General features: G+C 42.0%; 1 protein-coding gene across 2 annotated transcripts in view; it reads right to left on the bottom strand.

Moving 5' to 3' along the window:
- Positions 1 to 24,971, bottom strand: part of TTLL9 (tubulin tyrosine ligase like 9) — a 66,084-nt gene that overhangs the window by 39,739 nt on the left and 1,374 nt on the right. The window contains exons 1-3 of one of the 2 annotated variants that reach the window (XM_067014227.1): positions 23,467 to 23,491; positions 16,048 to 16,091; positions 3,311 to 3,403 (exon numbers count right to left, since the gene is read on the bottom strand). In XM_067014227.1, the coding sequence (XP_066870328.1) occupies positions 3,311 to 3,366 (56 nt within the window). In that variant the 5' untranslated portion in view covers positions 3,367 to 3,403; positions 16,048 to 16,091; positions 23,467 to 23,491. Of the gene's footprint in view, positions 1 to 3,310; positions 3,404 to 16,047; positions 16,092 to 23,466; positions 23,492 to 24,971 lie in introns of those variants that run through there. The other variant, XM_059038277.2, reaches the window with a different exon arrangement.

The following is a 24,971-nucleotide window of genomic DNA, read 5'->3' as shown; positions in this document are numbered from 1 at the left end:
GGAGTACACAGAGGAGGTGCTTGAAAAAGACTGGACAGGAAATGAAATGCACCACCATGATCACTTCCAATTTTTTAGTAAAAAATTACAGATATAACTGAAGCCCCATGTATATTCCTGACTGATTCTATCTCCTACTCTCCTGTCCAAAAGGAAGCCATTAGCCTGAATTTGGGATCATTTCTGTGAGTGTCTTTATAGTTTTACTGTGTATATATGTGCATATCCATATGTGGCACATGACATTGTTTGGCATGTTCTTAAAGCTTTCTAATGGCTAATACTTACTTCCATTTCCCATGTGCCAGACACTGTTCTAAGCACTTTACAAATATTAACTCATTAATCATCATAGTAACTGTTAAGTGTTAGGTTCTTTTATTATGCCCATTTTAAAGATGAGTGAAGTGAGGCACAGAGAGGTTAAGGAACTCACCTAAGTTCATAAGCTAGTAAGTGGCAGAGCAGGACTGGAACTCAGGCCATTGGGCTCCAGATCCCAAGCTCCGTGGTTAGAGCTACTTTTGTCTATTTCCTTTCACAATTTGCTTTTTTTTTTAAACCTACCTTTTGTTTTAGTTGAATGAATAATGGATGAATGAATGAATAATGAATTATTCATTCATTCATACAACACATAGGTGTTGAGGCTGTCTTGGTGTCAGAGACAATGTTGGATGCAAGGATATAGGGGGAACAAAAACACCTGGCCAGGTGGTACATACAGTCCTGTGGGGAAGATAAAAAATAAACAAGGAAACAAATACACAACTGTCTAATGAGGAATTGTGAAATGTTATAACCCAGTTGGAATAACCCAGTTGGAGGCCATGAGGCAGAGCAGCTGAGGGACCTATTTAGGTGGAGGCTACCCTGTGGAGCTGACCTTTCAGCTTAGATCTGAATGGTAAGGAGGGACAGCCAGCTCAAGGGCAGTGGGGAGAGGGTTCCAGGAGAGGGAAGGGCAGGAACTGAGGCCCTGAGGTTGGAAAGGGCTCATTCAAGGATATGAAAAAAAAGCCAGAGTGGAGGGAAAAACATAAGGGATGACACTGAAACTAGAGTAGGGCCCAAAAAACAGGGTCTTGTAGACCATGATGTGGATTTTGGATTCTTTTCTAATTCCACAAGTTTGTTCATTTTGTACACCGTCTTCATGATGATCACAGTCAAGTTGCTCTTAAATCACCTGGGAAGACATTAAACTGCTCAACAAGGCCAACAGGAAATCCAGGTTCTTTCTACCTTCTCATTCTGCCATCCTTAACATGCTGTCTTCATGCTCATCACCTCAAGGTCACAAGATGGGTGCTGCAGTTCCAGGCATCAAGGACAGCTTTCTTTGTGGGAAGCAAGGGAGGGGACAGCTCTGGCCACGTCTGTTCCAAACTCTGACCTAACAGGCTGATGGTCTGAATTGGGACCTCGTTCTGTCTGGAAATACCAGACCCCAGCTTAGGTCCTAAGGACAAGGCCTCACATTCACAGAGCCATGTCTGGTGTAAAGGTCCTGGCCTCTAGTCTTTCCTGACTTGAGGACTCTCGAGGCAATTTGGGATCAGCCAGGAAACCACCTGCTTCATGGACTCCCACACCTTCAGCACCAGACAAACCCTCAGACCTTCTTCCACTTGACCATGGAGCAAGGCTGAGGAGAAACAGGGGGCAGCCTCAGATCACATGACAGGTCAGGACAGTGCCTTTTCCCATACACCTGCCGGTCACCTCCTCCGCCTCATCCTCCACTACATCCAGTTCTTCTGGATCCAGGGAAGGAAAACTCATTCTGATATTAGTGTGATACATGAGAGAACCAAGAAGGGAAATCCACAGTAGCTTCCATCATCACCACCATCACCATCATCACCATCACTGTAATACTCCAAAGTGCCAGAGAGAGGACTCTGCCATCTTGTATTACCCATACCACACTTGCCACCGTCAGCCAATTCCTAATTTTTTTGTGGGATGTTTAGTAAGGGTCTGTCTCCTCTGTTAGACTCCAGCACCAGGCAGCAGGAACCACGGACTCACCTATTCACTCATTTGTTCCTTCAATTACTGAGGGGCTGCTAGAACAGGGAGGATGAACCTGGGACTCTGCAGACAGCCAGACTAGGTGCAAACCCTAGCTCGAGCCCTGACAAGATGAGTACATTTTTCATTTTCCAACATGGTATATCTTTCCTCTTTTTGTCCAGTTTTCTCATCAGGAAAATGGGGACGATAATAGCACCTACTGGAAGGTTTGATGGCATGATTCAAAGAGGTCATGCTTGTAAAGTGCGGAAGAGTGTCTAGGAGGCTTAGTTGTTGTTATGCAACAAATATTTATTGAGGACCCTGGCAGGGTAGCTGGTTGCCCTCACCCCTCATACCTATTCTCTCCTTTTTCTACAGTCATAGAATTTCCAACATTTACCTGGAAAATGTAGTCTACATTTTTCAGATTCCCTTGCAGCTAGGTGTGTCCACATGGCTAAGTTCTGGCCAGTGAAATGTGAGGGACTTCTGAGTTGCGTCCTTCAAGGGTAGGACATGCCTTTTCTTGTCTCCTTCCTACCTCCTGCTGCTTGGAATGTGCAGGAACACCACCTCAGACCATGAGGACGAGGGCCTCACTCAAAGGACAGCAGAGTGGAAAGACGGAAGCAGATGGGTCCCACATTTCCATACCATCTCTGAACCTCCTACATCTGGACTTCAGTGGGAGGGGTAAATAAACTTCTAGTCTGTCAAAGCCTCGTTTATTTTGTGTCTCTGTTACATGCATCCAAACCTTAACCTTCATTAATATTAACACCTACTACGTGCCAGGGATTGTTTGCTTTTTCATCTCAGTATCCCCAGGGCCCAGCATAGAAGAAGAAACGTAGGCTTAGGGGTCAAAAAACTTGTTCAAGGTCACAGAACTAGTAAGTGGCCAGGACCTGCCATCACCGGAGGATTCACCCCACAGGTCTGTGATGGTTGCATAGAGAGCTATAGAACACTGGCTGTGGAATAGTCAAACTGAACTGGGTTTGAATCCCACTCTGACACTTACGTGCTGTGTGACCTTAAACAACTGGCTTAATACTTCTGAACATAATCACATCTTTCTGGATGGTTATAAGGCTTAAATAAGACAGAGATGGCATCAGTAATGCACCTAACACATTGTGAATGCTAAATAAATGTTGGCCCCTGTCACAGCCAAATTGGGACAAGTCCCAGTGGCACCCAAGGGAACTGGGACAAAAACGAAACGAGACAAGGACCTGTGAGACAAAGGGAAGGAGAGACAAGGCTGGGGGTGAGGGTTTCTTACTCCTTTACTTCCACCCATCCTGGCCTGTGGTGAAGGACATCCAGGAGAGTATTCATAAGAGTGGTCTTGAACCGGATTGATGTTCTCTGCTCTCTGCAAGACATGGCAATGGAACACTTGCTCAGAATCAACTATTTCCCTAGGACAGTCCAGGGATAGGAAAAAAGGGAAAGGAAGAAAAGTCAAGTTCCATACATGGAAATGCCAAAACATAGAATTACTGAATTTTAGAATTTAGCATCATAGCATGAAACAAAATAATCAAATTGAGAATGATAGAATTTTTGAATCATTGAAAAATAATAGCAATCATTTTCTTCAGTGCCTTTTATGGTCTGGTTGCTTTACATATGCCATGGCTAATCCTTATACTAAATGATATGTTTTTGCAAATCCCCCTTTCTGTCACTCATCTGAGAAGAAGGAATGTATATATTTTCCCTCTTCCTCCTACCAGGACAACTAAAGCCCTAGGACATTAGATATAAAACAAGTATAAGAAGACCCTGAAAGGTGGACAGAAAAAGGCAGATCAGCTAAGGATCTCAGGACCCATGGAACAGCATGTGGTGAATTCCCTGGGTTATCTTTTTGCCTCATAGATCCCAGATGTGGAGATGAAGAAGCTAGCAAGTCTGAAACACCAATGGGCACAGACAAAAAAAAAAAAACTTCCAGCAAAAGCCTGCTCTCTCCAGCTGATAAAACCAGGAAAGGAAGACTTAAGACAATAACTTCTCTACTCTGGCCAACGCCGGCAGAAACAAATCTGTGGCCCACGCTCACTTATGCTAGCAAAGGCTCAGTGGGGAATCTAGACTTCCCACCAGGTGGTAACAAGGTACCCAACATCCCCCAAGACCCCTGGCTAGGCTGGTGTCAGAGGAGGTCAAAGACGTAGCTGGGACTTTCATCCCTAGCAGGTGGTAGTGAGGTGCCCACCCCTGCTGTGTCAGTGGACATCACGTGCCTGGGCTTCCACCCCCACCTGGCAGTAAGGAGGCACCCGTCTCCCTTGGGCTGAGGTCAAGGGAGGCCTAGTGGAGAGTCAGGACTTTCACTACCACCCAGTGGTAATGAGGCGGCACTTCCTGTGGTGTTCATGTGGGTCAGGTGGGGAGCAGTCAGTTGCAAGGAGCTCCTAACCCTCCCGGCCAGGGTGGGTCAGCAGAGGCCTAGCGGGGTCAGAACTCCCATTCCACCCAGCAGTAGGAAGGAACCCCCTTCACCCTCAAGTGTCAATGGAGGTCAAGTGGGGAACCTGGCCTTCTACACTCTATGGTAGTAATGAGGTAGTACCATGACTTTGGTCCCCTTCCCTGGCCGGAGTGGTGTCAGAAAATGTCACCTAAAAGAGGTTTAAACAAGATCCAGAGTTCTATGGCATAATACCCCAAATGTTCAGGTTTCAACTGAAAATGACTTGTCATACCAAGAATCAGGAAAATCTCAATGTAACTAAGAAAAATCAATAGATACCAATGCCAAAATGGCAGATGTGTTAGAATGATCTGACAAATATTTTAAAGCAGCCATCATAAAAATGTTTCAATGAGTAATTAAGAACACATTAGAAGAATATGTGAAGAACACTGGAAGAAAGCAAGGATGTCCAATCTTACAACTCTTATTCTACATAGCACTAGAAGTTCTAACCAGTGCAATAAGGCAATAAAAGGGACATAGGTCAGAAAGGAAGAAAGAAAACTGTCCCTTTTTGCAGATGACTGTGTAAAAATTCCCATGGAATCTAAAAAACAATTCATGAACTAATAGGTGAGTACAATGAGACCACAGGATATAAGATGAACATACAAATCAGTTATATTTCTATATACTATCAATGAACACATGAACTCTGAAATTAAAAATACAATTTACAACTATTACTTTTAAAAAGAGGAATATTTAGGTGCAAATCTAACAAAACATGTGCAGGACTTATGTACTAAAAACTACAAAATGCTGATGCAAAAATTCAGAGACGATCTAGATAAACTGAGAACCCTACCGTGTTCATGGATTGGAAGACTTAGCAGAGTAGAGATGTCAATTCTTCGCAAAGTGGTGTGCAGATTTAATGCGATTCTTGGGATCAAAATCCCAGTAAGATTTTTTTGTAGATATAGATAATTCTAAAATGTATGTGGAAAGGCAAAGATATTAGAACTAGAATATCTAAAACAATTTTGAAAAGAAGAATAAAGTGGGGTAAATCAGTCTAACCAATTTCAAAACATTATATAGCTACAATAATCAAGACTGTGTGGTATTCACAGAGAAAGAGACACAAAGACCAAGAGAACAGAACAAACAACCAAGAGATGGACCCGCACAAATATGCCCAACTGAATTTTTAAAAATTATTTATCTGGCTGTGTGCGGGCCCTTGGTTGCAGCATGCAGGATCTAGTCCCCTGACCAGGGATCAAACCTGGGCCTCCTGCATTGGGAGCGTGGAGTCTTAACTGCTGGACCACCAGGGAAGTCCCTGCCCAACTGAATTTTGACAAATGAACAAAAGCAATTCAATGGAGGAAGAATAGCCTTTTCAATAAATGGAGCTGGAGAATTGGATATGCACCTGCAAAAAATGAACCTAGGCTTAAACCTCATTTTTTTTTTTTTAATTTTTTTTTTTTTTTTTTGCGGTACGCAGGCCTCTCACTGTTTGTGGCCTCTCCCGTTGCGGAGCACAGGCTCCAGATGTGCAGGCTCAGCGGCCATGGCTCACGGGCCCAGCCGCTCCACGGCATGTGGGATCTTCCCAGACCTGGGCACGAACCCGTGTCCCCTGCATCGGCAGGCGGACTCTCAACCCCTGAGCCACCGGGGAAACCCAAACCTCGTACTTTATATAAAGTATAAAGTACTTTATACTTTAACTCAAAATGGATCACAGAAGTGTAAAATGTAAAATTATAAAACATAGAGGAAAATTTGGGGGATCTAAGAGCTAGGCAAAGAATTGTTAGATTTGACACTACGAGCATGGTCCATAAAAGGGAAAACTGATAAATTGGACACCTTCAAAATTAACAATTTCTGCTTTTTTAAAAATATATATCTTTATTGGAGTATAACTGCTTTACAATGGTGTGTTGGTTTCTGCTTTACAACAAAGTGAATCAGTTATACATATACATATGTTCCCATGTCTCTTCCCTCTTGCGTCTCCCTCCCTCCCACCCTCCCTATCCCACCCCTCGAGGTGGTCACAAACCACCTAGCTGACCTCCCTGTGCCATGCGGCTGCTTCCCACTAGCTATCCACCCTACGTTTGGTAGTGTATATATGTCCATGCCACTCTCTCACTTTGTCACAGCTTACCCTTCCCCCTCCCCATATCCTCAAGTCCATGCTCTAGTAGGTCTGTGTTTTATTCCCATCCTACCCCTAGTCTCTTCATGACATATTTTTTCTTAGATTCCATATATATGTGTAAGCATACGGTATTTGTTTTTCTCCTTCTGACTTACTTCACTCTGTATGACAGACTCCAGGTCTATCCACCTCAATACAAATAACTCAGTTTCATTTCTTGTTATGGCTGAGTAATATTCCATTGTATATATGTGCCACATCTTCTTTATCCATTCATCTGTTGATGGACACTTAGGTTACTTCCATGTCCTGGCTGTTGTAAATAGAGCTGCAATGAACATTTTGGTACATGACTCTTTTTGAATTATGGTTTTCTCAGGGTATAGGCCCAGTAGTGGGATTGCTGGGTCGTATGGTATTTCTATTTGTAGTTTTTTGAGGAACCTCCATACTGTTCTCCATAGTGTCTGTATCAATTTACATTCCCACCAGCAGTGCAAGAGTGTTCCCTTTTCTCCACACCCTCTCCAGCATTTATTGTTTCTAGATTTTTTGATGATGGCCATTCTGACCGGTGTGAGATGGTATCTCATTACAATTTCTGCTCTTTAAAAGACTCTGTTAAGTCAATGAAAAGGCAAGGTACAGCCTAGGAGAAAATATTTGCAACCACATATTTGACAAAGGACTACTATCTAGAATACATGAAGAATTCTCGGGGGCTTCACTGGTGGCGCAGTGGTTGGGAGTCTGCCTGCTGATGCAGGGGATGTGGGTTCGTGCCCCCGTCCAGGAAGATCCCACATGCCGCGGAGCGGCTGGGCCTGTGAGCCATGGCCACTGAGCCTGCACGTCCGTAGCCTGTGCTTCGCAATGGGAGAGGCCACAACAGTGAGAGGCCCGCATACCGCCAAAAAAAAAAAAACAGATTTCTCAAAACTCAACATTAAAAAGAAAATCCAATTAGAAAAATGGGCAAAAGACACGAACAGATATTTCACCAAAGAGGATATACAGATGACAAATGAGCACATGGAAAGATGTTCAACATTGTTTATCATTAGGGAAGTACAAATTAAAATCACAATGATATAGCAATACACAAGTATCAGAATGGCTAAAATAAAAAACTCTGACAACATCAACTGCTGGAAAGGACACAGAGAAACTGAATCACTCATACATTGCTGATGGGAATATAAAATGGTACAGCCACCTTGGAAAATAATTTGGCAGTTTCTTAAAAAACTAAGCATGCAACTACCATATAACCCAGCAATTGTACTCCTGGGCATTTACCCCAGTGAAATGAAAACTAACACACAAACCTGTACTTGAGTGTTCATAACAGCTTTATTCATAATAGCCCCAGACTAGAAGAAAACCCAGATGTCCTTCAATAGGTAAGTGGTTAAACGCATGGTGGTATATCCATTCCCTGGAATACTAGTCAGCAATAAAAAGGAATGAACTGTTTATACACTCAACAACCTGAATATATCTCTAGTGAGGTTGCTGAGTGAAAAAGGCCAGTCCCAAAAGGTTAGTATATAATATGTGATTCCATTATAAAAACTCTTTGAAAGGACAAAATTATTGAAAAGAGAGCAGAACAACAGTTGCTGGGGGTTAAAGATAGAGTACTTTGGGATGGGGAGGAAGAGGGGGAGGGAGGGGAAGTGGGTGTGGTTATAAAAGGCACTATGAGGGATCCTTGTGGTGATGGAAATATTCCATATCTTGACTGTATCAATGTCAATATCCTAGTTGGATGCTGTGCTATAGTTTTACTCTGTTACCACTGGGGGGAACTGAGTAAAGGGCACATAAGATCTCTCTGTATTATTTCTTACAACTGCATATGAATCCACAATTAAAATATTCAATTTAAAAAATTAACAGTTCTTTTTTTTTTTTTTTTTTTTTTTTTTTGGCTGCACAACTTGCAGGATCTTATTTCCCTGATCAGGGATTGAACCAGGCCCTTGGCAGTGAAAGTGCAGAGTCCTAACTGGACTGCTGGACTGCCAGGGAATTCCCAACACATCTTTAGATGTCTGGATAATGGCTACCTTTATCGAGAGATGATTAGAAGAGGACATGCTGGTGATGTTCTGTTTCCTGATGTGGGTATATTAAGTTTATGAAAATTCATTGAGCTGTAAAATTATGATATACTCAACTTTCTGTATATATAACAGAACTCTATAACAAAATATACCACAAATAAAGTTAAAGGACTACCTATAGATTAAGAAAAAATACTTGCGGTGCTTGTAATCCATAAGAGATTTGGACCAAGTACATAAAGAACTACTACAAATCATTAAGATAAAGAGAAACTCAATAGAAAAATGTCTAGAAGCTATGAACAGGCAATTAATAGCACAGGAAATTTAAATGACCAACAAGCATGTTAAAAGATACTCAACTTACCAATAATTAGGAAATGCATATTAAAATACCAAGGAGAGGACTTCCACTTGACTTTCAATCCTGGGCTTCCTTGGTGGCACAGTGGTTGAGAATCTGCCTGCTAATGCAGGGGACACGGGTTCGAGCCCTGGTCTGGTAGGATCCCACATGCCACGGAGCAGCTAAGCCCATGAGCCATAGCTGCTGAGCCTGCGCGTCTGGAGCCTGTGCTCCGCAACAAGAGAGGCCACGATAGTGAGAGGCCCGCGCACCGCGATGAAGAGTGGCCTCCGCTTGCCACAACTAGAGAAAGCCCTCGCACAGAAACGAAGACCCAACACAGCAAAAATAAATAAATTAATTAATAAACTCCTACCCCCAACATCTTCTTAAAAAAAAAAAGAAAAAAAAAGACTTTCAATCCTATAGTAACAATGAGAAAAAAATGTACAAAATAAATAGACTTGTCCATGGGGCTAGTGGTGAGCAATAGACAAAAGAAAACTTGATGAACTGATTCCAGAGAGAAACAAGGCCTTCATGGGGGGGAGCAGAGAGATGCAGCCATTTCCAGATCTGGGCTGGCTGCCTGGCCTGAGGTGGGCAAGTGGAGGAACAAGCCAGCCGTGGAAGAAGAGAGAGTTTGTGGCACCAGGAGAAATCAGCTGAGCTTATACAATATGTAGGATGGCAAAACAAATCAAAATCTGGAAGGGTCCATTCCAAAACCAAACCAAACAAAACCAGATTCTGGCAAATTTGCTTAAGAAAGGAACAGTAGAGAAAACAGTACAGTTGAGAGAAAACCCAGACTCCTGCATGTTTACATGGTGTTTGCATTCCGGCAGCCCTGCCAGAGTTGAATTCAAAAATGAACAACAACAACAACAAAAATCAAACAAACAAACAAAAAAACTGAACTGCAGTCCAATCTCCTCCCAGGTCAAATACTAACAAGCTCAAAATGGCAGTACAGGAGGCTAGGCTTGGGGTGAACTCAGTGTAATTAAAGCTTTGGTCCAACCCATGTTCCCAGTGCATATAAAAGTTATGTTTACACTATATTGTAGTCTATTAAGTGTGCAATAACATTGTGTCTTTTTTAAAATGTACATATCTTAATTTAAAAATACTGCATTGCTAAAAAAAGTTAACCATCATCTGAGCCTTCAGTGAGTTGTAGTAACATCAAAGATTGCTGATCACAGATCATCATAACAAATATAATAATCATGAAACAGTTTGAAATATTGTGAGAATTACCAAAGCGTGACACAGACACAAAGGGAGTTTTCCAATTCTGTTGGAAAAATGGCACCAATAGATTTGGTTGATGCAGGGTTGCCACAAACCTTCAATTTGTAAAAAACTTAATATCTGTAAACTGCAATAAAGCAAAACACAATAAAATGATGTATGCCTGTATACACACACACACACACACATACACATATGTGGGTGTGGGTGTGTGTAATTTTTTGGTCTTCACTGTTTTTTATACACAATGACCAGAATGGAATATAAAAATATATAAGACATGCAATAATAAAGCAGAAAAATGTAATGCATGATCAAGAGGAAAAACAGCCAACTGAGATAAACTCATAAATAACCCAATTATTGGAATTATTAAAGACTTTAAACAGATATTATAAATGTGTTAAAGAATTTACATGAAAAGGTGGATATAATGAGTAAATATATTTAATTATATTAAATATATTTAATTACATTTAATCAGTATAATGAGTTATTGCAGAAAAGACACTGAAAGTCTAAAAAAAGAACCAAAATGGAAAAATGTAGAACTGAAAATTATAGTATCTGAAATTTAAAATTCATAGGATGAGCTCAACAGGGGATTGCACATCGTAGAAAAAAGGATAGTAATGTTAGGCAAAGGGTACAAGTTTCCAGTTATAAGAGGAATGAGTTTTGAGGATCTAATGTACAGCAGGGTGACTGTACTATATGATAGACTTGAAAGTTGCTCAGAGTACATCTTAAGTAGATCTTAAGTGTTCTCACCATAACAACAACAACAAAATGGTAGTTATGTGAGGTGAAGGATGTGTTAACTAACCTCATTGTGGTAAACATTTTACAATATATATATGTGTATCAAATTGTCACATTGTCCACCTTAAATCACACAATGTTTTATGCCAATTATATCTCAATAAAGCTGGAAAAAAATTTAAGATAATAAATTTGAAGACAGATCAATAGAAATTATTTGATCTGAATTAGAGAAAGAAAAAATTTAGAAGAACAGAATCTCAGTGCCTTATGGGATAATATAAAGCAATCTAACATACATGTAATTGGAATCCCAGAAGGAGATGGGAGCAAATAGGACGGAAAATATTTTTCAAAAAAATGATGGCTGAAAATTTTCCAATTTGACTAAAAATTATCAAGTCACAGATCCAAGAAGCTCAATTAACTCCAAGCAGAATAAATACAAAACACACACACACACACACACACACACACACACACACACAAAGGCAAACAAACAATAGTCAAATTGCTGAAAACCAGAGAAGTCTTAAAAACAGACAAGGGAAAAAGACACATACAGGTGTGTGCGTGTATGTGTGTGTGTAACTGCCGGGGCGGTGGTGGGGAGACAGTGTAAAGGACAGCTGACTTCTCATCAGAGACAATGCAAGCCTAAAGACAAAGGGACATCATCTTTTAAGAATTTTAAAGGAAAGTTCTTCAGATAGAAGGAAACTTATACCAGATGGAGATTCAGACCTATAAGAAGGGATAAAGAATGGAGTAAATTTGAAATACTTTCTTACATATCTTAATTTAAAAAAACAAACAGTTAACTATGTAAAGTGAATATAATGAGAATGTACTGTAGGGCTGGGACTTCCCAGGCAGTCCAGTGGTTAAGACTCCCCGCTTCCACTGCAGGGGGTGAGGGTTCGATAACTGGTCAGGGAGCTAAGATCCCATGTGCCACGTGGTGTGGCCAAAAAGTAAAAAAAACCAAAAAAAACAAAAAAACCAAAAAAAACCTACTTTGTAAAAAAAAAAAGAATGTATTGTGGGGTTTATAATATATTTACAAGTAAAATATATGACAAAAATAGCAGCCTGGGGCTTCCCTGGTGGCGCAGTGGTTGAGAGTCCACCTGCCGATGCAGGGGACACGGGTTCGTGTCCCGGTCTGGGAGGATCCCACATGCCGCGGAACAGCTGGGCCCGTGAGCCATGGCCGCTGAGCCTGCGCGTCCGGAGCCTGTGCTCCGCAACGGGAGAGGCCACAACAGTGAGAGGCTCACGTACCGCAAAAAAAAAAAAAAAAAAAAAAAATAGCAGCCTGAAAGATGGGAGGGGAGTAAACAGAGCATGCTGTTCTAGGGTTCTTATGTTGTACATGAAGTGGTATAATATTGAGTCAAGGTAGATAGTGATAAGTTAAAGATGCATATTGTAATTCCCTAGAGCAGTGGTTCTTTTTTTTTTTTTTTTTAATTTATTTATTTATTTTTTGGCTGCGTTGGGTCTTCGTTGCTTTCTCTAGTTGTGGTGAGCCGGGGCTACTCTTTGATGGCATGCGCGGGCTTCTCTTGTTGTGGAGCACGGGCTCTAGGCATGGGCTTCAGTAGTTGTGGCACACAGGCTCAGTAGTTGTGGCTCACGGGGTCTAGAGCACAGGCTCAGTAGTTGTGGCACTCAGGCTTAGTTGCTCCGCAGCATGTGGGATCTTCCCGGACCAGGGATGAAAACTGTGTCCCCTGCATTGGCAGGCGGATTCTTAACCACTGCGCCACCAGGGAAGTCCCAAATCAGTGGTTCTTGATGTGTGGTCCAAGTACTCCTCAAGGTCCCCAACTCTCAGGGGTACACAAAGTCCTCCCCTTTCCACAACATATCTTTGTGAGGCTAGATTTTCTTCCTACTTTTCAGGCAAAACAACGTATCACAACAGATTGAATACAGAAAATTTGAGAAGCTGAATATTTTCCATTAAGCCAGACATTGAAGAGCCTCACAAAAAATGTAAAACAACCACCACTCATCTCAGTAAATTTGGGGGAGGGAGAAAATAGTTATAGTTCATAAAAATATGTTATCTATGCTTCCATGTAATGAGTATGTGATTGCTTTTTAAATGAATTAATAAATAAGTATTTTTAAAATTTATCATTAAAAATTTCTAATGTGGTAAATATTGATAAGTATAAGCCACATAAACAAAAGTTATTAGAGTCCACAATGATTTTTAAGTTGTAAAGGGATCCTGAGGTCAAATTTTGAAAACTACTGCTCTAAATAGTGGAATATTTAAAGCTAATCCAAAACAATAAAGAAATACAAGTTCAAATCCATCAGATTGGAGAAAATATTTAAAATCAGGCAAATACCAAGTGTTTGCGAGAATGTGGAGAAATGATAGTGATGCTGATGGGAGTGTAAATTGGATAAACTTTTGGAGAGAAATTTGGCATATTAAAACCAACAATTACTATTTCATACACATTAGACTGGCAAAACTCCAAAAGTCCAAGTTTTAGCAACAATGTGCTAAAATGGAAACTCCTCCTCTGCCAGTAGAAGGCACTTTGAAGAACCACATGGCAATATTTAGTAAGTTGGATGTGCATATACTCTACACCCAGCAATTCTATGCTAGATCTACACCCTAGGTAGATACCCTACATATGTACTCGGCAATATACATACAAGGATGTTCACCTGTAACTGTTAATATTTTTATGGAAGTAATCTGCAGCACACACTGTTGGTGGTCCATCCTTATCCCTTGGGCGTTTGCCATTCCTGTGCATGCAAATCACAGGGCTTTCCTCTGCCAGCACCAGCAGTTCTTTACCTGAAGTCTTCTTCTAGCCCTTGGTCTGCTCGGCCAGTGCTTGGAGTAGATCTGAAGTACCAGGGAGTTAACTGCCCTCCCCACAACAGCATAAAACCAATGATGACTGAAGTTTATGGATAAATCCTCCGGCTCTTCCATCACTCAGTTGGGCTAAGTCTACGGTGTGTTCTACACTATCTCATAGGAATCCCCGGCGGGATGGAGCCCCACTTGCCCATAGCAATAACCTGTCAGTAATGCACTTTTTATTGGTTTCTTTCCCTTAGCTGTCTCACTCCCCCACTTCCCTGCCGATGCTTACTGGAATCACCTTCCAGATCAACGATCTGCTCTCACATCCTTATCTCAGGGTCTGCTTCTGGAGGAAACCAATGTAAGACACAACCTAAGTGTCTTTCAGAAGGCAGATAGATAAACAACTTGTGGTATATAATGGAACTCATACAGTAGTTAAAATGTATCCAGAGCTACATGCACCAACATGGATAAATACTGAAAGTATAATTTCGTGAGACAAAAGCAGGGTGCAGAATATAATAGTATAATGCCACTTATGTAACTTTTATTCCTAGCCACTCGGGCAGCTAGAGGTGTCCATGTGACACAATTTGGGTCAATAAGATAAAAGCATAAAACTGCTAAGGAGGGTAGGTTCCTGGGAAGTGTTTATTCGTTTGATTTGAGAAAGAGAGAGATGGCTTGAGTCTGCCCTCCCCCCTTCTTCCCATCTTGATCATGACATGAAGGCTGAAGCTGTAGCAGCCACTTGGTGTCCATCAGGAAAATGTGAAGACAATCACAGAGACACTAGCTCTGACATTGTTGAACCACGGCATCAGCCCTCCAGACTCTTTGTTACATGAGGAAAAGAAACACAATTTTTTTAAAGGTACTATTAGTTGGGTTTCCTGTTACTTGTAGCCAAATGCATTTCTTTTTTTAAAAAAAATTAATTAATTTATTTATTTTTGGCTGTGTTGGGTCTTCATTTCTGTGCGAGGGCTTTCTCTAGTTGCGGCAAGCGGGGGCCACTCTTTATCGCGGTGCGCGTGTCTCTCACTATCGTGGCCTCTCTTGTTGCGGAGCACAGGCTCCAGACGCGCAGGCTCAGTAGTTGTGGCTCACGGGCCTAGTTGCTCCGTGGCATGTGGGATCTTCCCAGACCAGGGCTCGAACCCGTGTGCCCTGCATTGGCAGGCAGATTCTCAACCACTGTGCTACCACGGAAGCCCCAAATGCATTTCTAATCAATATCTGCCTTGATAAAACAGATGGATGGGTCCTGTTAACTGAAGTGCTCTTTGTTTTGTTGAGGTGGGAGTGGATGTGTAAGTTTAGGGCCAGGATCTGGAACACAGTGGAACACTGTGCATACAAGAGTGAAAGATTTGAAATTGGTGGAAAGGAGTCAGTACAGAGACAAAGAAGGCAAAGAACATGGGTGCTGCATGAGAGAAAGGTCAGAGGCCATGCATGCCCGCCCCAGAGGTTGTATAGCCAGGAAGGGCATTAGAAAGAACAGAAATATATAATGAAATAGGGAATCGAAAATTCTAAAATACTTGCCATGGTGTGTGCAATGTAAACTACCTCCTCTAATTCCCACAAAAATCTTCAGTAAAGTCTACATTGCTCACTCCTGCTTTGTGCAAGTGGATTATTTTTAAGAAATCCAAAGAGGTGCTGAGTTCTATAACCAGGTTATTGATGCAGAGTGATGCAGAAGTTCAAAGTGCAGTTGACATTTGCATTATCAAGTCAACTTCACATGGTTGTTGAAGGAGGCAAGGAAACACAGTTAGACACAACATGGGCCATGGAGTCCAACAAGCTCTGCCACTAACAGATGCTGTGGTCTTGAGCAAGTACCTTAGCCTCCCTGAGCTTCAGTTTCCCCATCTGTAAAGTGGACATAAGAGTAGTATCTATTTCAAAGAATTGTGGTAAGGATTCAATGAGATATACAAGTAAAGTAACAAGCCCAGGGCCTGGCACATGGTAAGTGCTCACTAATTGTTTATTATCATTACCATTATTGAAGTAAAGAAGTGGGGAGGGAGGGATGGACAAAGGGAAGGAAGGAAGGCAGCAAGCAAGCAGGCAGTTAGTTCTGGGTTTATTGTATTGGGTGGGACCACTCACCGCTCTTTTCCCTTTGGTAATCCATGCCCCTTGTAATTTTGATTCTGCAATGAGAAAAGGAAAGTGATATAATTTTATGCATATCTACCCTGCTTCCCAAATCAACTTACTGTAGATATTAAAATGCTCAAACTATCAGACTCAACACTGCCCAGATGCTATGACATGAAGGTTCAGACTGGCCAAGTTCTTATTAGTCAGCATGTGCCTAGTAACTTGGTCCTTGGAATGAACCCCCAAGAATCCAAGGGTCCACCTCACTGTAGGCTTACTCCACATGCATGACCAGTATAGTGAACATCCGGTTTTCAATGCTCTAAAAGTCCAACCATGAACCCCAGTTTGAGGGCTAAACTCAGCAGGCTCTGTGAGAAGGATGTGGACCTCCTTTAACCTTGAATGTCTGATTAGACCTATGATCCAGGAGGAGCTGGGTCAAAGACTCAGAGCAATGTTAATTCCTTCTACCCAAAATGGACCTTCCAAATCCTCAAAGGGTGGTAGGTATTATTCTCCTCTGACTATGTCCAAAACAGTTTTGCCCTCAGTCCTGATAAGACTAATCCCTAAGGCAGATATGAAAAAAGAACTAGAAATTGGTCTGATGCAGGATGACCTTTGCACCTTGGACAGAGGTGCCATCTGTATTAGTTTTCTACTGCTGCACTGCATAACAAATGACCACAAACTTAGTGGCTTAAAACAGTGCAAATCTATATCTCACAGTTTCCCTGGACCAGGAATCTGGGCACATCTTAGCTGGATCCTCTGCTCAGGTCTTGCAAGGCTACAATCAAGGTGATGGCTGGAGTTGTGTTTCTCCTCTGGGGCTTGGAGTTCTCCTCCAAGATCATCCAGATTGTTGGCAGAATTGTAACTTGGGGTTGTAGGACTGAGGTCCCTATTTACTTGCTAGTCATTGGCTGGGACTGCTCTCAGCTCCTAGAGGTCACTTGCAGTTCCTTTTGAAGTGGCCCCCAAAGGCAGTTCACAACATAGATGTTGCTTTTCTTCCAGGCCAACAGGAGCATGTCCTTCTGATTTCCAACCCTCCCCCCACTCCAAGTCAGCTATGGCGGAGTCTTATATAATGTATTGTAATCATGGTAATAACTATCCCATCAAATTCACAGGCTCCATTGACACTCGAGGGAGGGCATTATACAAGGTGTGTACATTGAGGATGGGAATCTTGGGGGTCACCTTAGAATTCTGCCTACCACACAATCCTACCCCTCAAAAAGCCAGTGGAAGGGGATAGAGCCCCTCTAATTCCTCCAGAACTAGTTAAGTGTCCTAATCTTTTTTTATAATATCTTTTCTATTCTCATATGTTTATGTATGTTTATTCAGTTGCTCCAGAGTCTTTGCTTGAAAAACCTTCCCTTTCCTCACTGACTTGCCTTGCTTCTTCTGTCAGAATTCAATTGACTATGTATATGTAGGTCTATCTCTAGACTTTATTTTGTTCTATTGACTTATTTGTCTACCCTTATGTCACTACCACACTGTCTTAATTACCATAGCTTTCTAGTAAATCTTTGAAATCAGGTGGCGTAAGTCAAACTTTTTTTTTCAAGATTGTCTTTGCAATTTGAGGTCCTTTGGACTTCAGTATAAATGTTAGGATCAGACTTCCCTGGTGGTGCAGTAGTTAAGAATCGCCTGCCAATGCAGGGGACATGGGTTCAAGCCCTGGTCTGGGAAGATCCCACATGCTGCAGAGCAACTGAGCCCAAGTGCCACAACTACTGAAGCCCATGCGCCTAGAGTCCATGCTCTGCAACAAGAGAAGCCACCGCAATGAGAAGCCCGCACACCACAATGAAGAGTAGCCCCTGCTCACCACAGACTAGGGAAAGCCCCCGTACAGCAATGAAGACCCAACGCAGCCAAAAATTAATTAATTTAAAAATGTTAGGATCAGTTTGCTATTCTATCAAAAAAAGTATGTTGGGTTTTTTGTTGGGATTGTATTGAATGTACGGATCATTTGGGGAAGAAGTGACACCATAACCTATTGAGTTCATCACTCCATGAATATGGTCTATCTCTAGTAATTTAAGTCTTCAATTTCTTTCCACAATGTCTTCTAGTTTTCAGTATAGAAGTCTTGAACATTTTAAATTAGATTTATTCATAGGTATTTGATTTTGTGATGCCATTGTAAATTTTTAAATTTTAATTTTCCAATTATTTGATAATAGTATATTGTGGTAAACAAAATAAAGCTCCCTCAAAATGTGTCCATGTCCTCGGGCTTCCCTGGTGGTGCAGTGGTTAAGAATCCGCCTACCAATGCAGGGGACACAGGTTCAAGCCCTGGTCGGGGAAGATCCCACGTGCCGCAGAGCAGAGCAACTAAGCCCGTGCGCCACTGTTACTGAAGCCGACATGGCTAGAGCCCATGACCTGCAACAAGAGAAGCCACGGCAATGAGAAACCCGCACACCGCAACGAAGAGTAGGCCCCGTTTGCAAAAGCCCGCGCGCAGCAACGAAGATCCAGCGCAGCCAAAAATAAATAAATTAATTAAATTTAAAAAAACAAAAAAACAATTTAAAAAAATGTGTCCATGTCCTAATCCCTAGAACCTGTGAATATGTTACATTACATGGCAAAGGGAAATTAAGGTTGTAGATGGAATTAAGGTTTGGAATCAACTGACTTTAAAACAGAGATTATCCTGGAGTATACAGGTGGGCCCAATGTAATCACTCATTTTAATGCTCTGGGAGGGAAATAAAGAAATTTATTTCTTTAGGTACCATTCATCAGAGGTGCAACACGGGATAAGAAGCAGGTTGAGGTGGGAGAACTGGATTCTAGAGTAATTCATTCCTCTCTCTGGGTCTAATCTTTCCCACTTCTGAAATGGGGGAGTTGGCCTGTGCACTCCTAGAAGGCAGGGGCTTGTCAGATTCACCTCTGTGCCCTCATTGGCCAGCAATGGGGTCGCCTGGGAAAAGAAACACATTAGCGTTTTGGAGGTGGATGGATGGAGGGATGGATGGATTATAGATGGATGAGCGAGTCGCAAGAGGGCGCGAGGTGAATAGATCTCTAAGAGCTTTTCCAGGTCAGGAAATCCGAAATTCTGAGCTTCCCCGGGGTCACATAAATCACTGAGTACAGTTCCCGCCAGCAAATTGGGTTTCTTGGACTCGCGCAGGAACTCCGGCGTTGCGCGGCATGCCGGGACTTGTAGTTTCTTCTCTGAACTCAGCCTTTTCTTCCCATTCTAACCGGAATCCCTCCACGAGGACCCCACAATTTCTGAATCCCTCCGCAATTTCCCTCCCTTTCTGGGACGATGGAACATCTGGATCGAGGGGCACCCCTACCTTCTGTCGCGACATGATACGATTCTGCAGGGCCCGACCCAAACCGTCATCGCGTCCCGCTCGAGCTTTTGTGTTCCGTTGCCAAGGCGACGGAGGGAAGGATCTGCCGCTCTGATTGGATGAGGCAAGGACACGAAGTTCGGCGCAGCTAGCCGTCTCGAGCTGATTGAAGCCCTTGCGTGTCATTGCGGCCCGGACCCCCCTACTCCCCTCTACTTTCTCTCCCAGCCCCACGCCTCCGCGACCCTGGGGCACACCAGGCCAGAGACCGGCTGCCAGCCGCGGGCACTCACTGCCTAGCGTCTCCTCTGGCTGCACTTCGGTTGAACTAATAGCGCTGCGTCTGAAAAGTTGTCAGTTTTTGGTCAATGCGATGGTTCTAAGTTTCCTTACTCGGTCCCTCACTGAGTTACCTGGTCAGTTGGTCACCTGGCCAATCGGTCACTTCTGATCTCTCCCAGTCACTCTAATTCTTAGGCACCAAGTATGCCAGGACTCGCCTCAATGCCTGCAGTAGCCTCCTATCTACTAGTGCCCACTTTGCCCTATCCATTCCAATTCATTCTCTGCACTGCAGGCAAAGAGCCCTTTAAAACACAAATCTGATCTTGTCTCTCCCCTGCGTATAACCTGAAGTGTCAATTTATTCATCATTGCACCCTATATTGGCTCCCTGTCCTTCCCTGCCTCACTTCCCCACTGCCCTGGAATCTATATACCTATATCTATATAGCTGATTAGAAACTATTTAAAAAATTTTGTTGTTGTTGTTTTATACCAACAAAACGTAAGTTATGTAGGAATGTATCTAACAAAATATATGCAAGAAATTCATTAAACAACAAATTTTTATTAAGCATCTACTCGATGTCTTGCCCCATTCTTGACTCTGAGGATACAGCAGTGAACAAATACAACAAGGATTGTGGAGTTAATATTCTCTTAGAGAAAAGTACAAAACATTATTGAAGGACATTAAAGAAGGTCTGAATAAGTGAAGGGATATACACCATGTACGTGGATGAGAAGATTCAATATCATAAAGACATGTATTTTCCCAAATCCAATCAGGATTTTTGAGAGCCCTTATCAAACCAAAACAACAAAGTGTATTTGTTGGGGAAGGGAGATATTTCTCTGCTTATTAAGTCACATTATGGTACAGGGAGAGGCAAATTTTAATGGAATACAATGGAGAGCCTAAAAACAGACACAGGTGTGTGTGTGTGTGTGTGTGTGTGTGTGTGTGTGTGTGTGTGCGTGAACTTGATGTACCACAGAGGTGGCATCATAAATCAGAAGGGAAAGGATGGAGAACTCAGTAAATGGCACTGAGAAACTGGCATTCCATAGGAATAAAAAATAGATACCTAATTCAAGTGGATTAAAGAATAAATATGGCAAACAAATATTTCGGACTACTGCTGACCCTTGAACAATGCGGAAGTTAGGGGTGCCAACCCCAGCAGTTGAAAAACCACCTATAGCTTTACAGCTGGCCTTCCCTATAGACGGTTCTGCATCCTCGGATTCAACCAACCTCCGATTGTATATTACTGTAGTACATATTTGCTGAAAAAATCTGCATATACGTGGACCTGCTTAGTTCAAAATCATGTTGTTCAGGGTCAACTGTATATACGTACATACATATATATATAATTTTATGACTTCATGGTGAAGAAGGATTTCTTAATAAAGCACAACTCATGAGGGAAAAATTGATCTGTGACTCTCTCAAAATTTAAACTGCCATGTAACAGAAGACATTGCAAATTGGATTAAAAGACAAGCTATAGACTAGGAGTAAAAATCTGCAACCTATATAACAAAGGGCAAGTATTCAAAGAACTCCTGAAAACCATTAAGAAAGACTCTCCCCCACAACCTGCAAAGGAAAAGTGGACAAAATATACAAATAGGGAACTTTCAGCGGAAAAAATCTTGAATTGCCAATAGGCAACTGAGATACATAAATCAAAATAATTATGAGATGATTTTAAATACATCAGCTAGACAAAAATTAAAACACATATGCATGCCAAGTGTCTGTGAGGATGTTGGGAAACAGGAATCTTTATATGATTACATTCACACTTTGGAAGGCAATTTGGCAATATCTCATAAAGTTGAAAAGGCACACACCTTACAACTCGTCGATTCAACTACTGGATATACAGCCCATAGACTCTCTGAATACAGCTGCACAGCCCATGGACTACCTTTTGTTTTGCAGCTAATGTGCAAGGTGACAACCTTCCCTAAAGAAATTTGAACACTTGTGCATAGGTCATATGTATAAGGATGTTCTTTGCATATAATATAAAGCATTCTTTATATTAGTGGAAAATATTAGAAATGATTTAAATGTCCATTAGTAGGGGGATGGATGAATAAAAGGGGATATACCCTAATAACAAAACACAGTGATTAAAATGAGTGATCCAGCTCTATATCAACATGGAAATAGCCCCCAAACCTATTGTTGGATCAATAAAAGAAAGTTGTAGTATGACATATATATATATATATATATATATATATATATATATATATATATATATATATATATTTTTTTTTTTTTGTGGTACGCAGGCCTCTCACTGTTGTGGCCTCTCCCGTTGCAGAGCACAGGGTCCGGACGCGCAGGCTCAGCGGCCATGGCTCATGGGCCCAGCCGCTCCGCGGCATGTGGGATCTTCCCTGCCCGGGGCACAAACCCGTGTCCCCTGCATCGGCAGGCGGATTCTCAACCACTGCGCCACCAGGGAAGCCCTGACAAATATTTTTAAAGGTTACATTTGTGTTAATTATAAACACACATACGAAAGTATATTCTATATACTTATGGGCATATAGGTATTCCAAGTTTAAAAACACAGACTGGAAAGACGCACACCCAATTCATGACAGCGTTGCCTGTGGGGAGAGAATTAAGGAGGAGGAGGGAGGAGAGGAAACTTCAACTATGTCAAGTTTATTTGAAATGGTTTTTTTTAAACAACCCAGTTGAAGCAAATAGGTCAAAATATTCTTATCTGGATTTGTCTTTCTTTTTTTTCTAAATGAAAACCAAGCCATAGTAATAGAAGAAAATCAGTACTATGATAGAGGAAGTTTAGGATGTTTGGGGAATGCATAACAGTGAGGTCTAACCAACTTTAATTGGGGTCAGCAGAGACTTCCAGGAGGAAATGGGAGTTCATCTGGTAAAGGGGATGGGAAGGGCATTCCAGGCAGAGGGAACAGCATGTACTAAATAGGAAGACAGAGTGAAGCATGTTTGAGGAAGTGAATGCAGGTCAGTGACCAGGAAAGAGTGAAGAGAGGAAAGATGAGACGGCCAAACCTGTATGTTCTTGTTTGTTTCCTTTTTTACAGATGCAGAAACAGAGTCCTAGTGAGGGGAGTGGAACCCAGGCCTCCTAACTCCCTGTCAATTGCTCCATGATAATAGTGACAACAACAATAATGATGATGATAATAATGGTGATGTGCTGTGTGCAGTCTCTCTAGTAGGTACTTTAAATATGTCCTTGCACTTAATCTCACTACAGACCTAGAGTGTTTTCCCCCATTTTACAGATGGTAAAACTGAGGCCCATAGAAGTTAAGAAATTTGCTCAGAGTCACAGTGGCAGAAGCCCAGTCCCACAAGGCTTTGTGTGCCGTACTTAGCAGGCTGGACTTTTCCCCAAGGGCACTGGTGAGTGTATTAGGTTCCTATTGCAGCTGTAATTACCGTAAACTGAATGACTTAAAACAGTACAAATGTATTAGTACATAGTTCATGATGTCAGGAGTCTGAATCGGGTCTCACTAAGCTAAAATGAAAGTGTTGGCGGGGCTGAGTTCCTTCTGGAAGCTCTAGGAGAGAGTCTGTTTCTTTGTTTTCCCTTCCTTAGCTCATGGCCCCCTTCCATCTTCGAAGCCAGGAATCATAGCACTGTGACCTCTGCTGCTGTCATCACATCCCCTCTGACTCTTATACTCCTGCCTTCCTCTTTCACTTATAAGGATTCTTGTGATTACACTGGACCTTCCCAAAAAATCCAGGATAATCTCCCCAACTCACGGTCAGCTGACTAGCACTTCAATTCCATCTGCGGCCTTAATTTCCTCTTGCCATGCAAAATAACACGTTCCCAATTTCCAGGAATCAGAGAATGGACATCTTCGGGTAGACCATTAATTTGCCTACCATGGTGAACCACTGAATGGTTTTAAGCAAAGAAACACAAGGTGAGAACTGCATTTTAGCATCTTCATATTACTGGTTTTAAAAAACTGTCACTTCCTGTGACTCATTTAAGGCAAATTGGGCTTTGTAACAACTAACACTTTCAAAGGCTGAACAGTATATAGATATTAAATGTGTTAAATCTAATAACTACATTTTTTCCAGGGTTTTTAACCTGATAGAGTTCTTTCCTACCTGTGCTTTGATTATTCCCCCAACAATCAAGTAGCGGTACAAAGGGCTATGTGGAAATTGCCCCCAGATGGATGAGGAAACAGACCCGGGGCATTCGGTCACCTGCCCAGGTTCACAGAGCTGCTAAGGCCAGGGTCATGATGAGGAACTGGTCTTCAGGCCGCCTTTTCGGCATTTCTTTATGCCATCCGTAGGTTGGGGCCTTCTGGAAAACTCAAGTCAGACAGTACATCTTTGGTGCAATATTTCATGTATAACCTGGGGCCCAATAATTATTTGTTGAATGGATTAATAACCCTGCTTTTACTTTTGAGGCACAGATAGCGATTTACAAGGCAGGAAAACTGGGAGTCATCCTAGAATTCCTTCCTTTTCCCCACATATAATCTATCTACAAGTTGGTTATGCTGCCAAAATATTAATATATGCTGCATCTCTCCCCTTCTTTCCAGCCTCTCCACTGCCTCTTTGTCCCAGGGCACCTCATCTCTTGCCATCTCTCACCATCTCTCCTCAAAGCCTCCCTTCTTTGCCTCTCTAATCTATACTCCAGTTAGGGGCCAATGTGATCCATGTAAATCAGATGACATGGCCACTCTGTTTAAATTTTCCTACTGGCTTTCCATCATACTGAGAAGGAAACTCGAAACCCCCAATCATGGCCATACGTGGTCCTTCATGCTTGGCTTCTTCTCCTCTTTAGCCTCAATCTTACCACCTCCCCTTGGCCTCCTCCCCTCCGGTCCTACTGGCTCTTCCCAAAGACCAAGCTTTCCCACCACAGGGCCTTTGCTTGTGCTGTTCCTTCTGCTGGAAATCTCTCCACTCTTTAAACAGCTGTGTCCTTCTTACATGTCAGGTCTTATCCAAATGTCACCTATTTACAGAAGTTCTTCCTGTCCCCCAGTTTGTTTCCTCCATAGAAAACTGTGACTGTTTGTAAATGCTTTGTCTATTTGTTTATTTTGTTTGCCTTCCCTCCTAGCCCTGATGTCCAGTATGGAGCTACCAGCCACCTATGGCGATTAAGCATTTGACATGTGGCTAAACTGAATTGAGATGTGCTCTAAGTATAAAATACACAGTGGATTTTAAAGACTTAATACAATTAAAAGAATGTAAAATATGTCATTAATAATGTTTAA

This window comes from Kogia breviceps, chromosome 14 (assembly GCF_026419965.1).
Source record: "Kogia breviceps isolate mKogBre1 chromosome 14, mKogBre1 haplotype 1, whole genome shotgun sequence".
Taxonomy (NCBI): Eukaryota; Metazoa; Chordata; class Mammalia; order Artiodactyla; family Physeteridae; genus Kogia; species Kogia breviceps.
The sequence above is the reverse complement of the archived record's forward strand: the minus strand, read 5'-3'. Positions and strand labels throughout refer to the sequence as shown.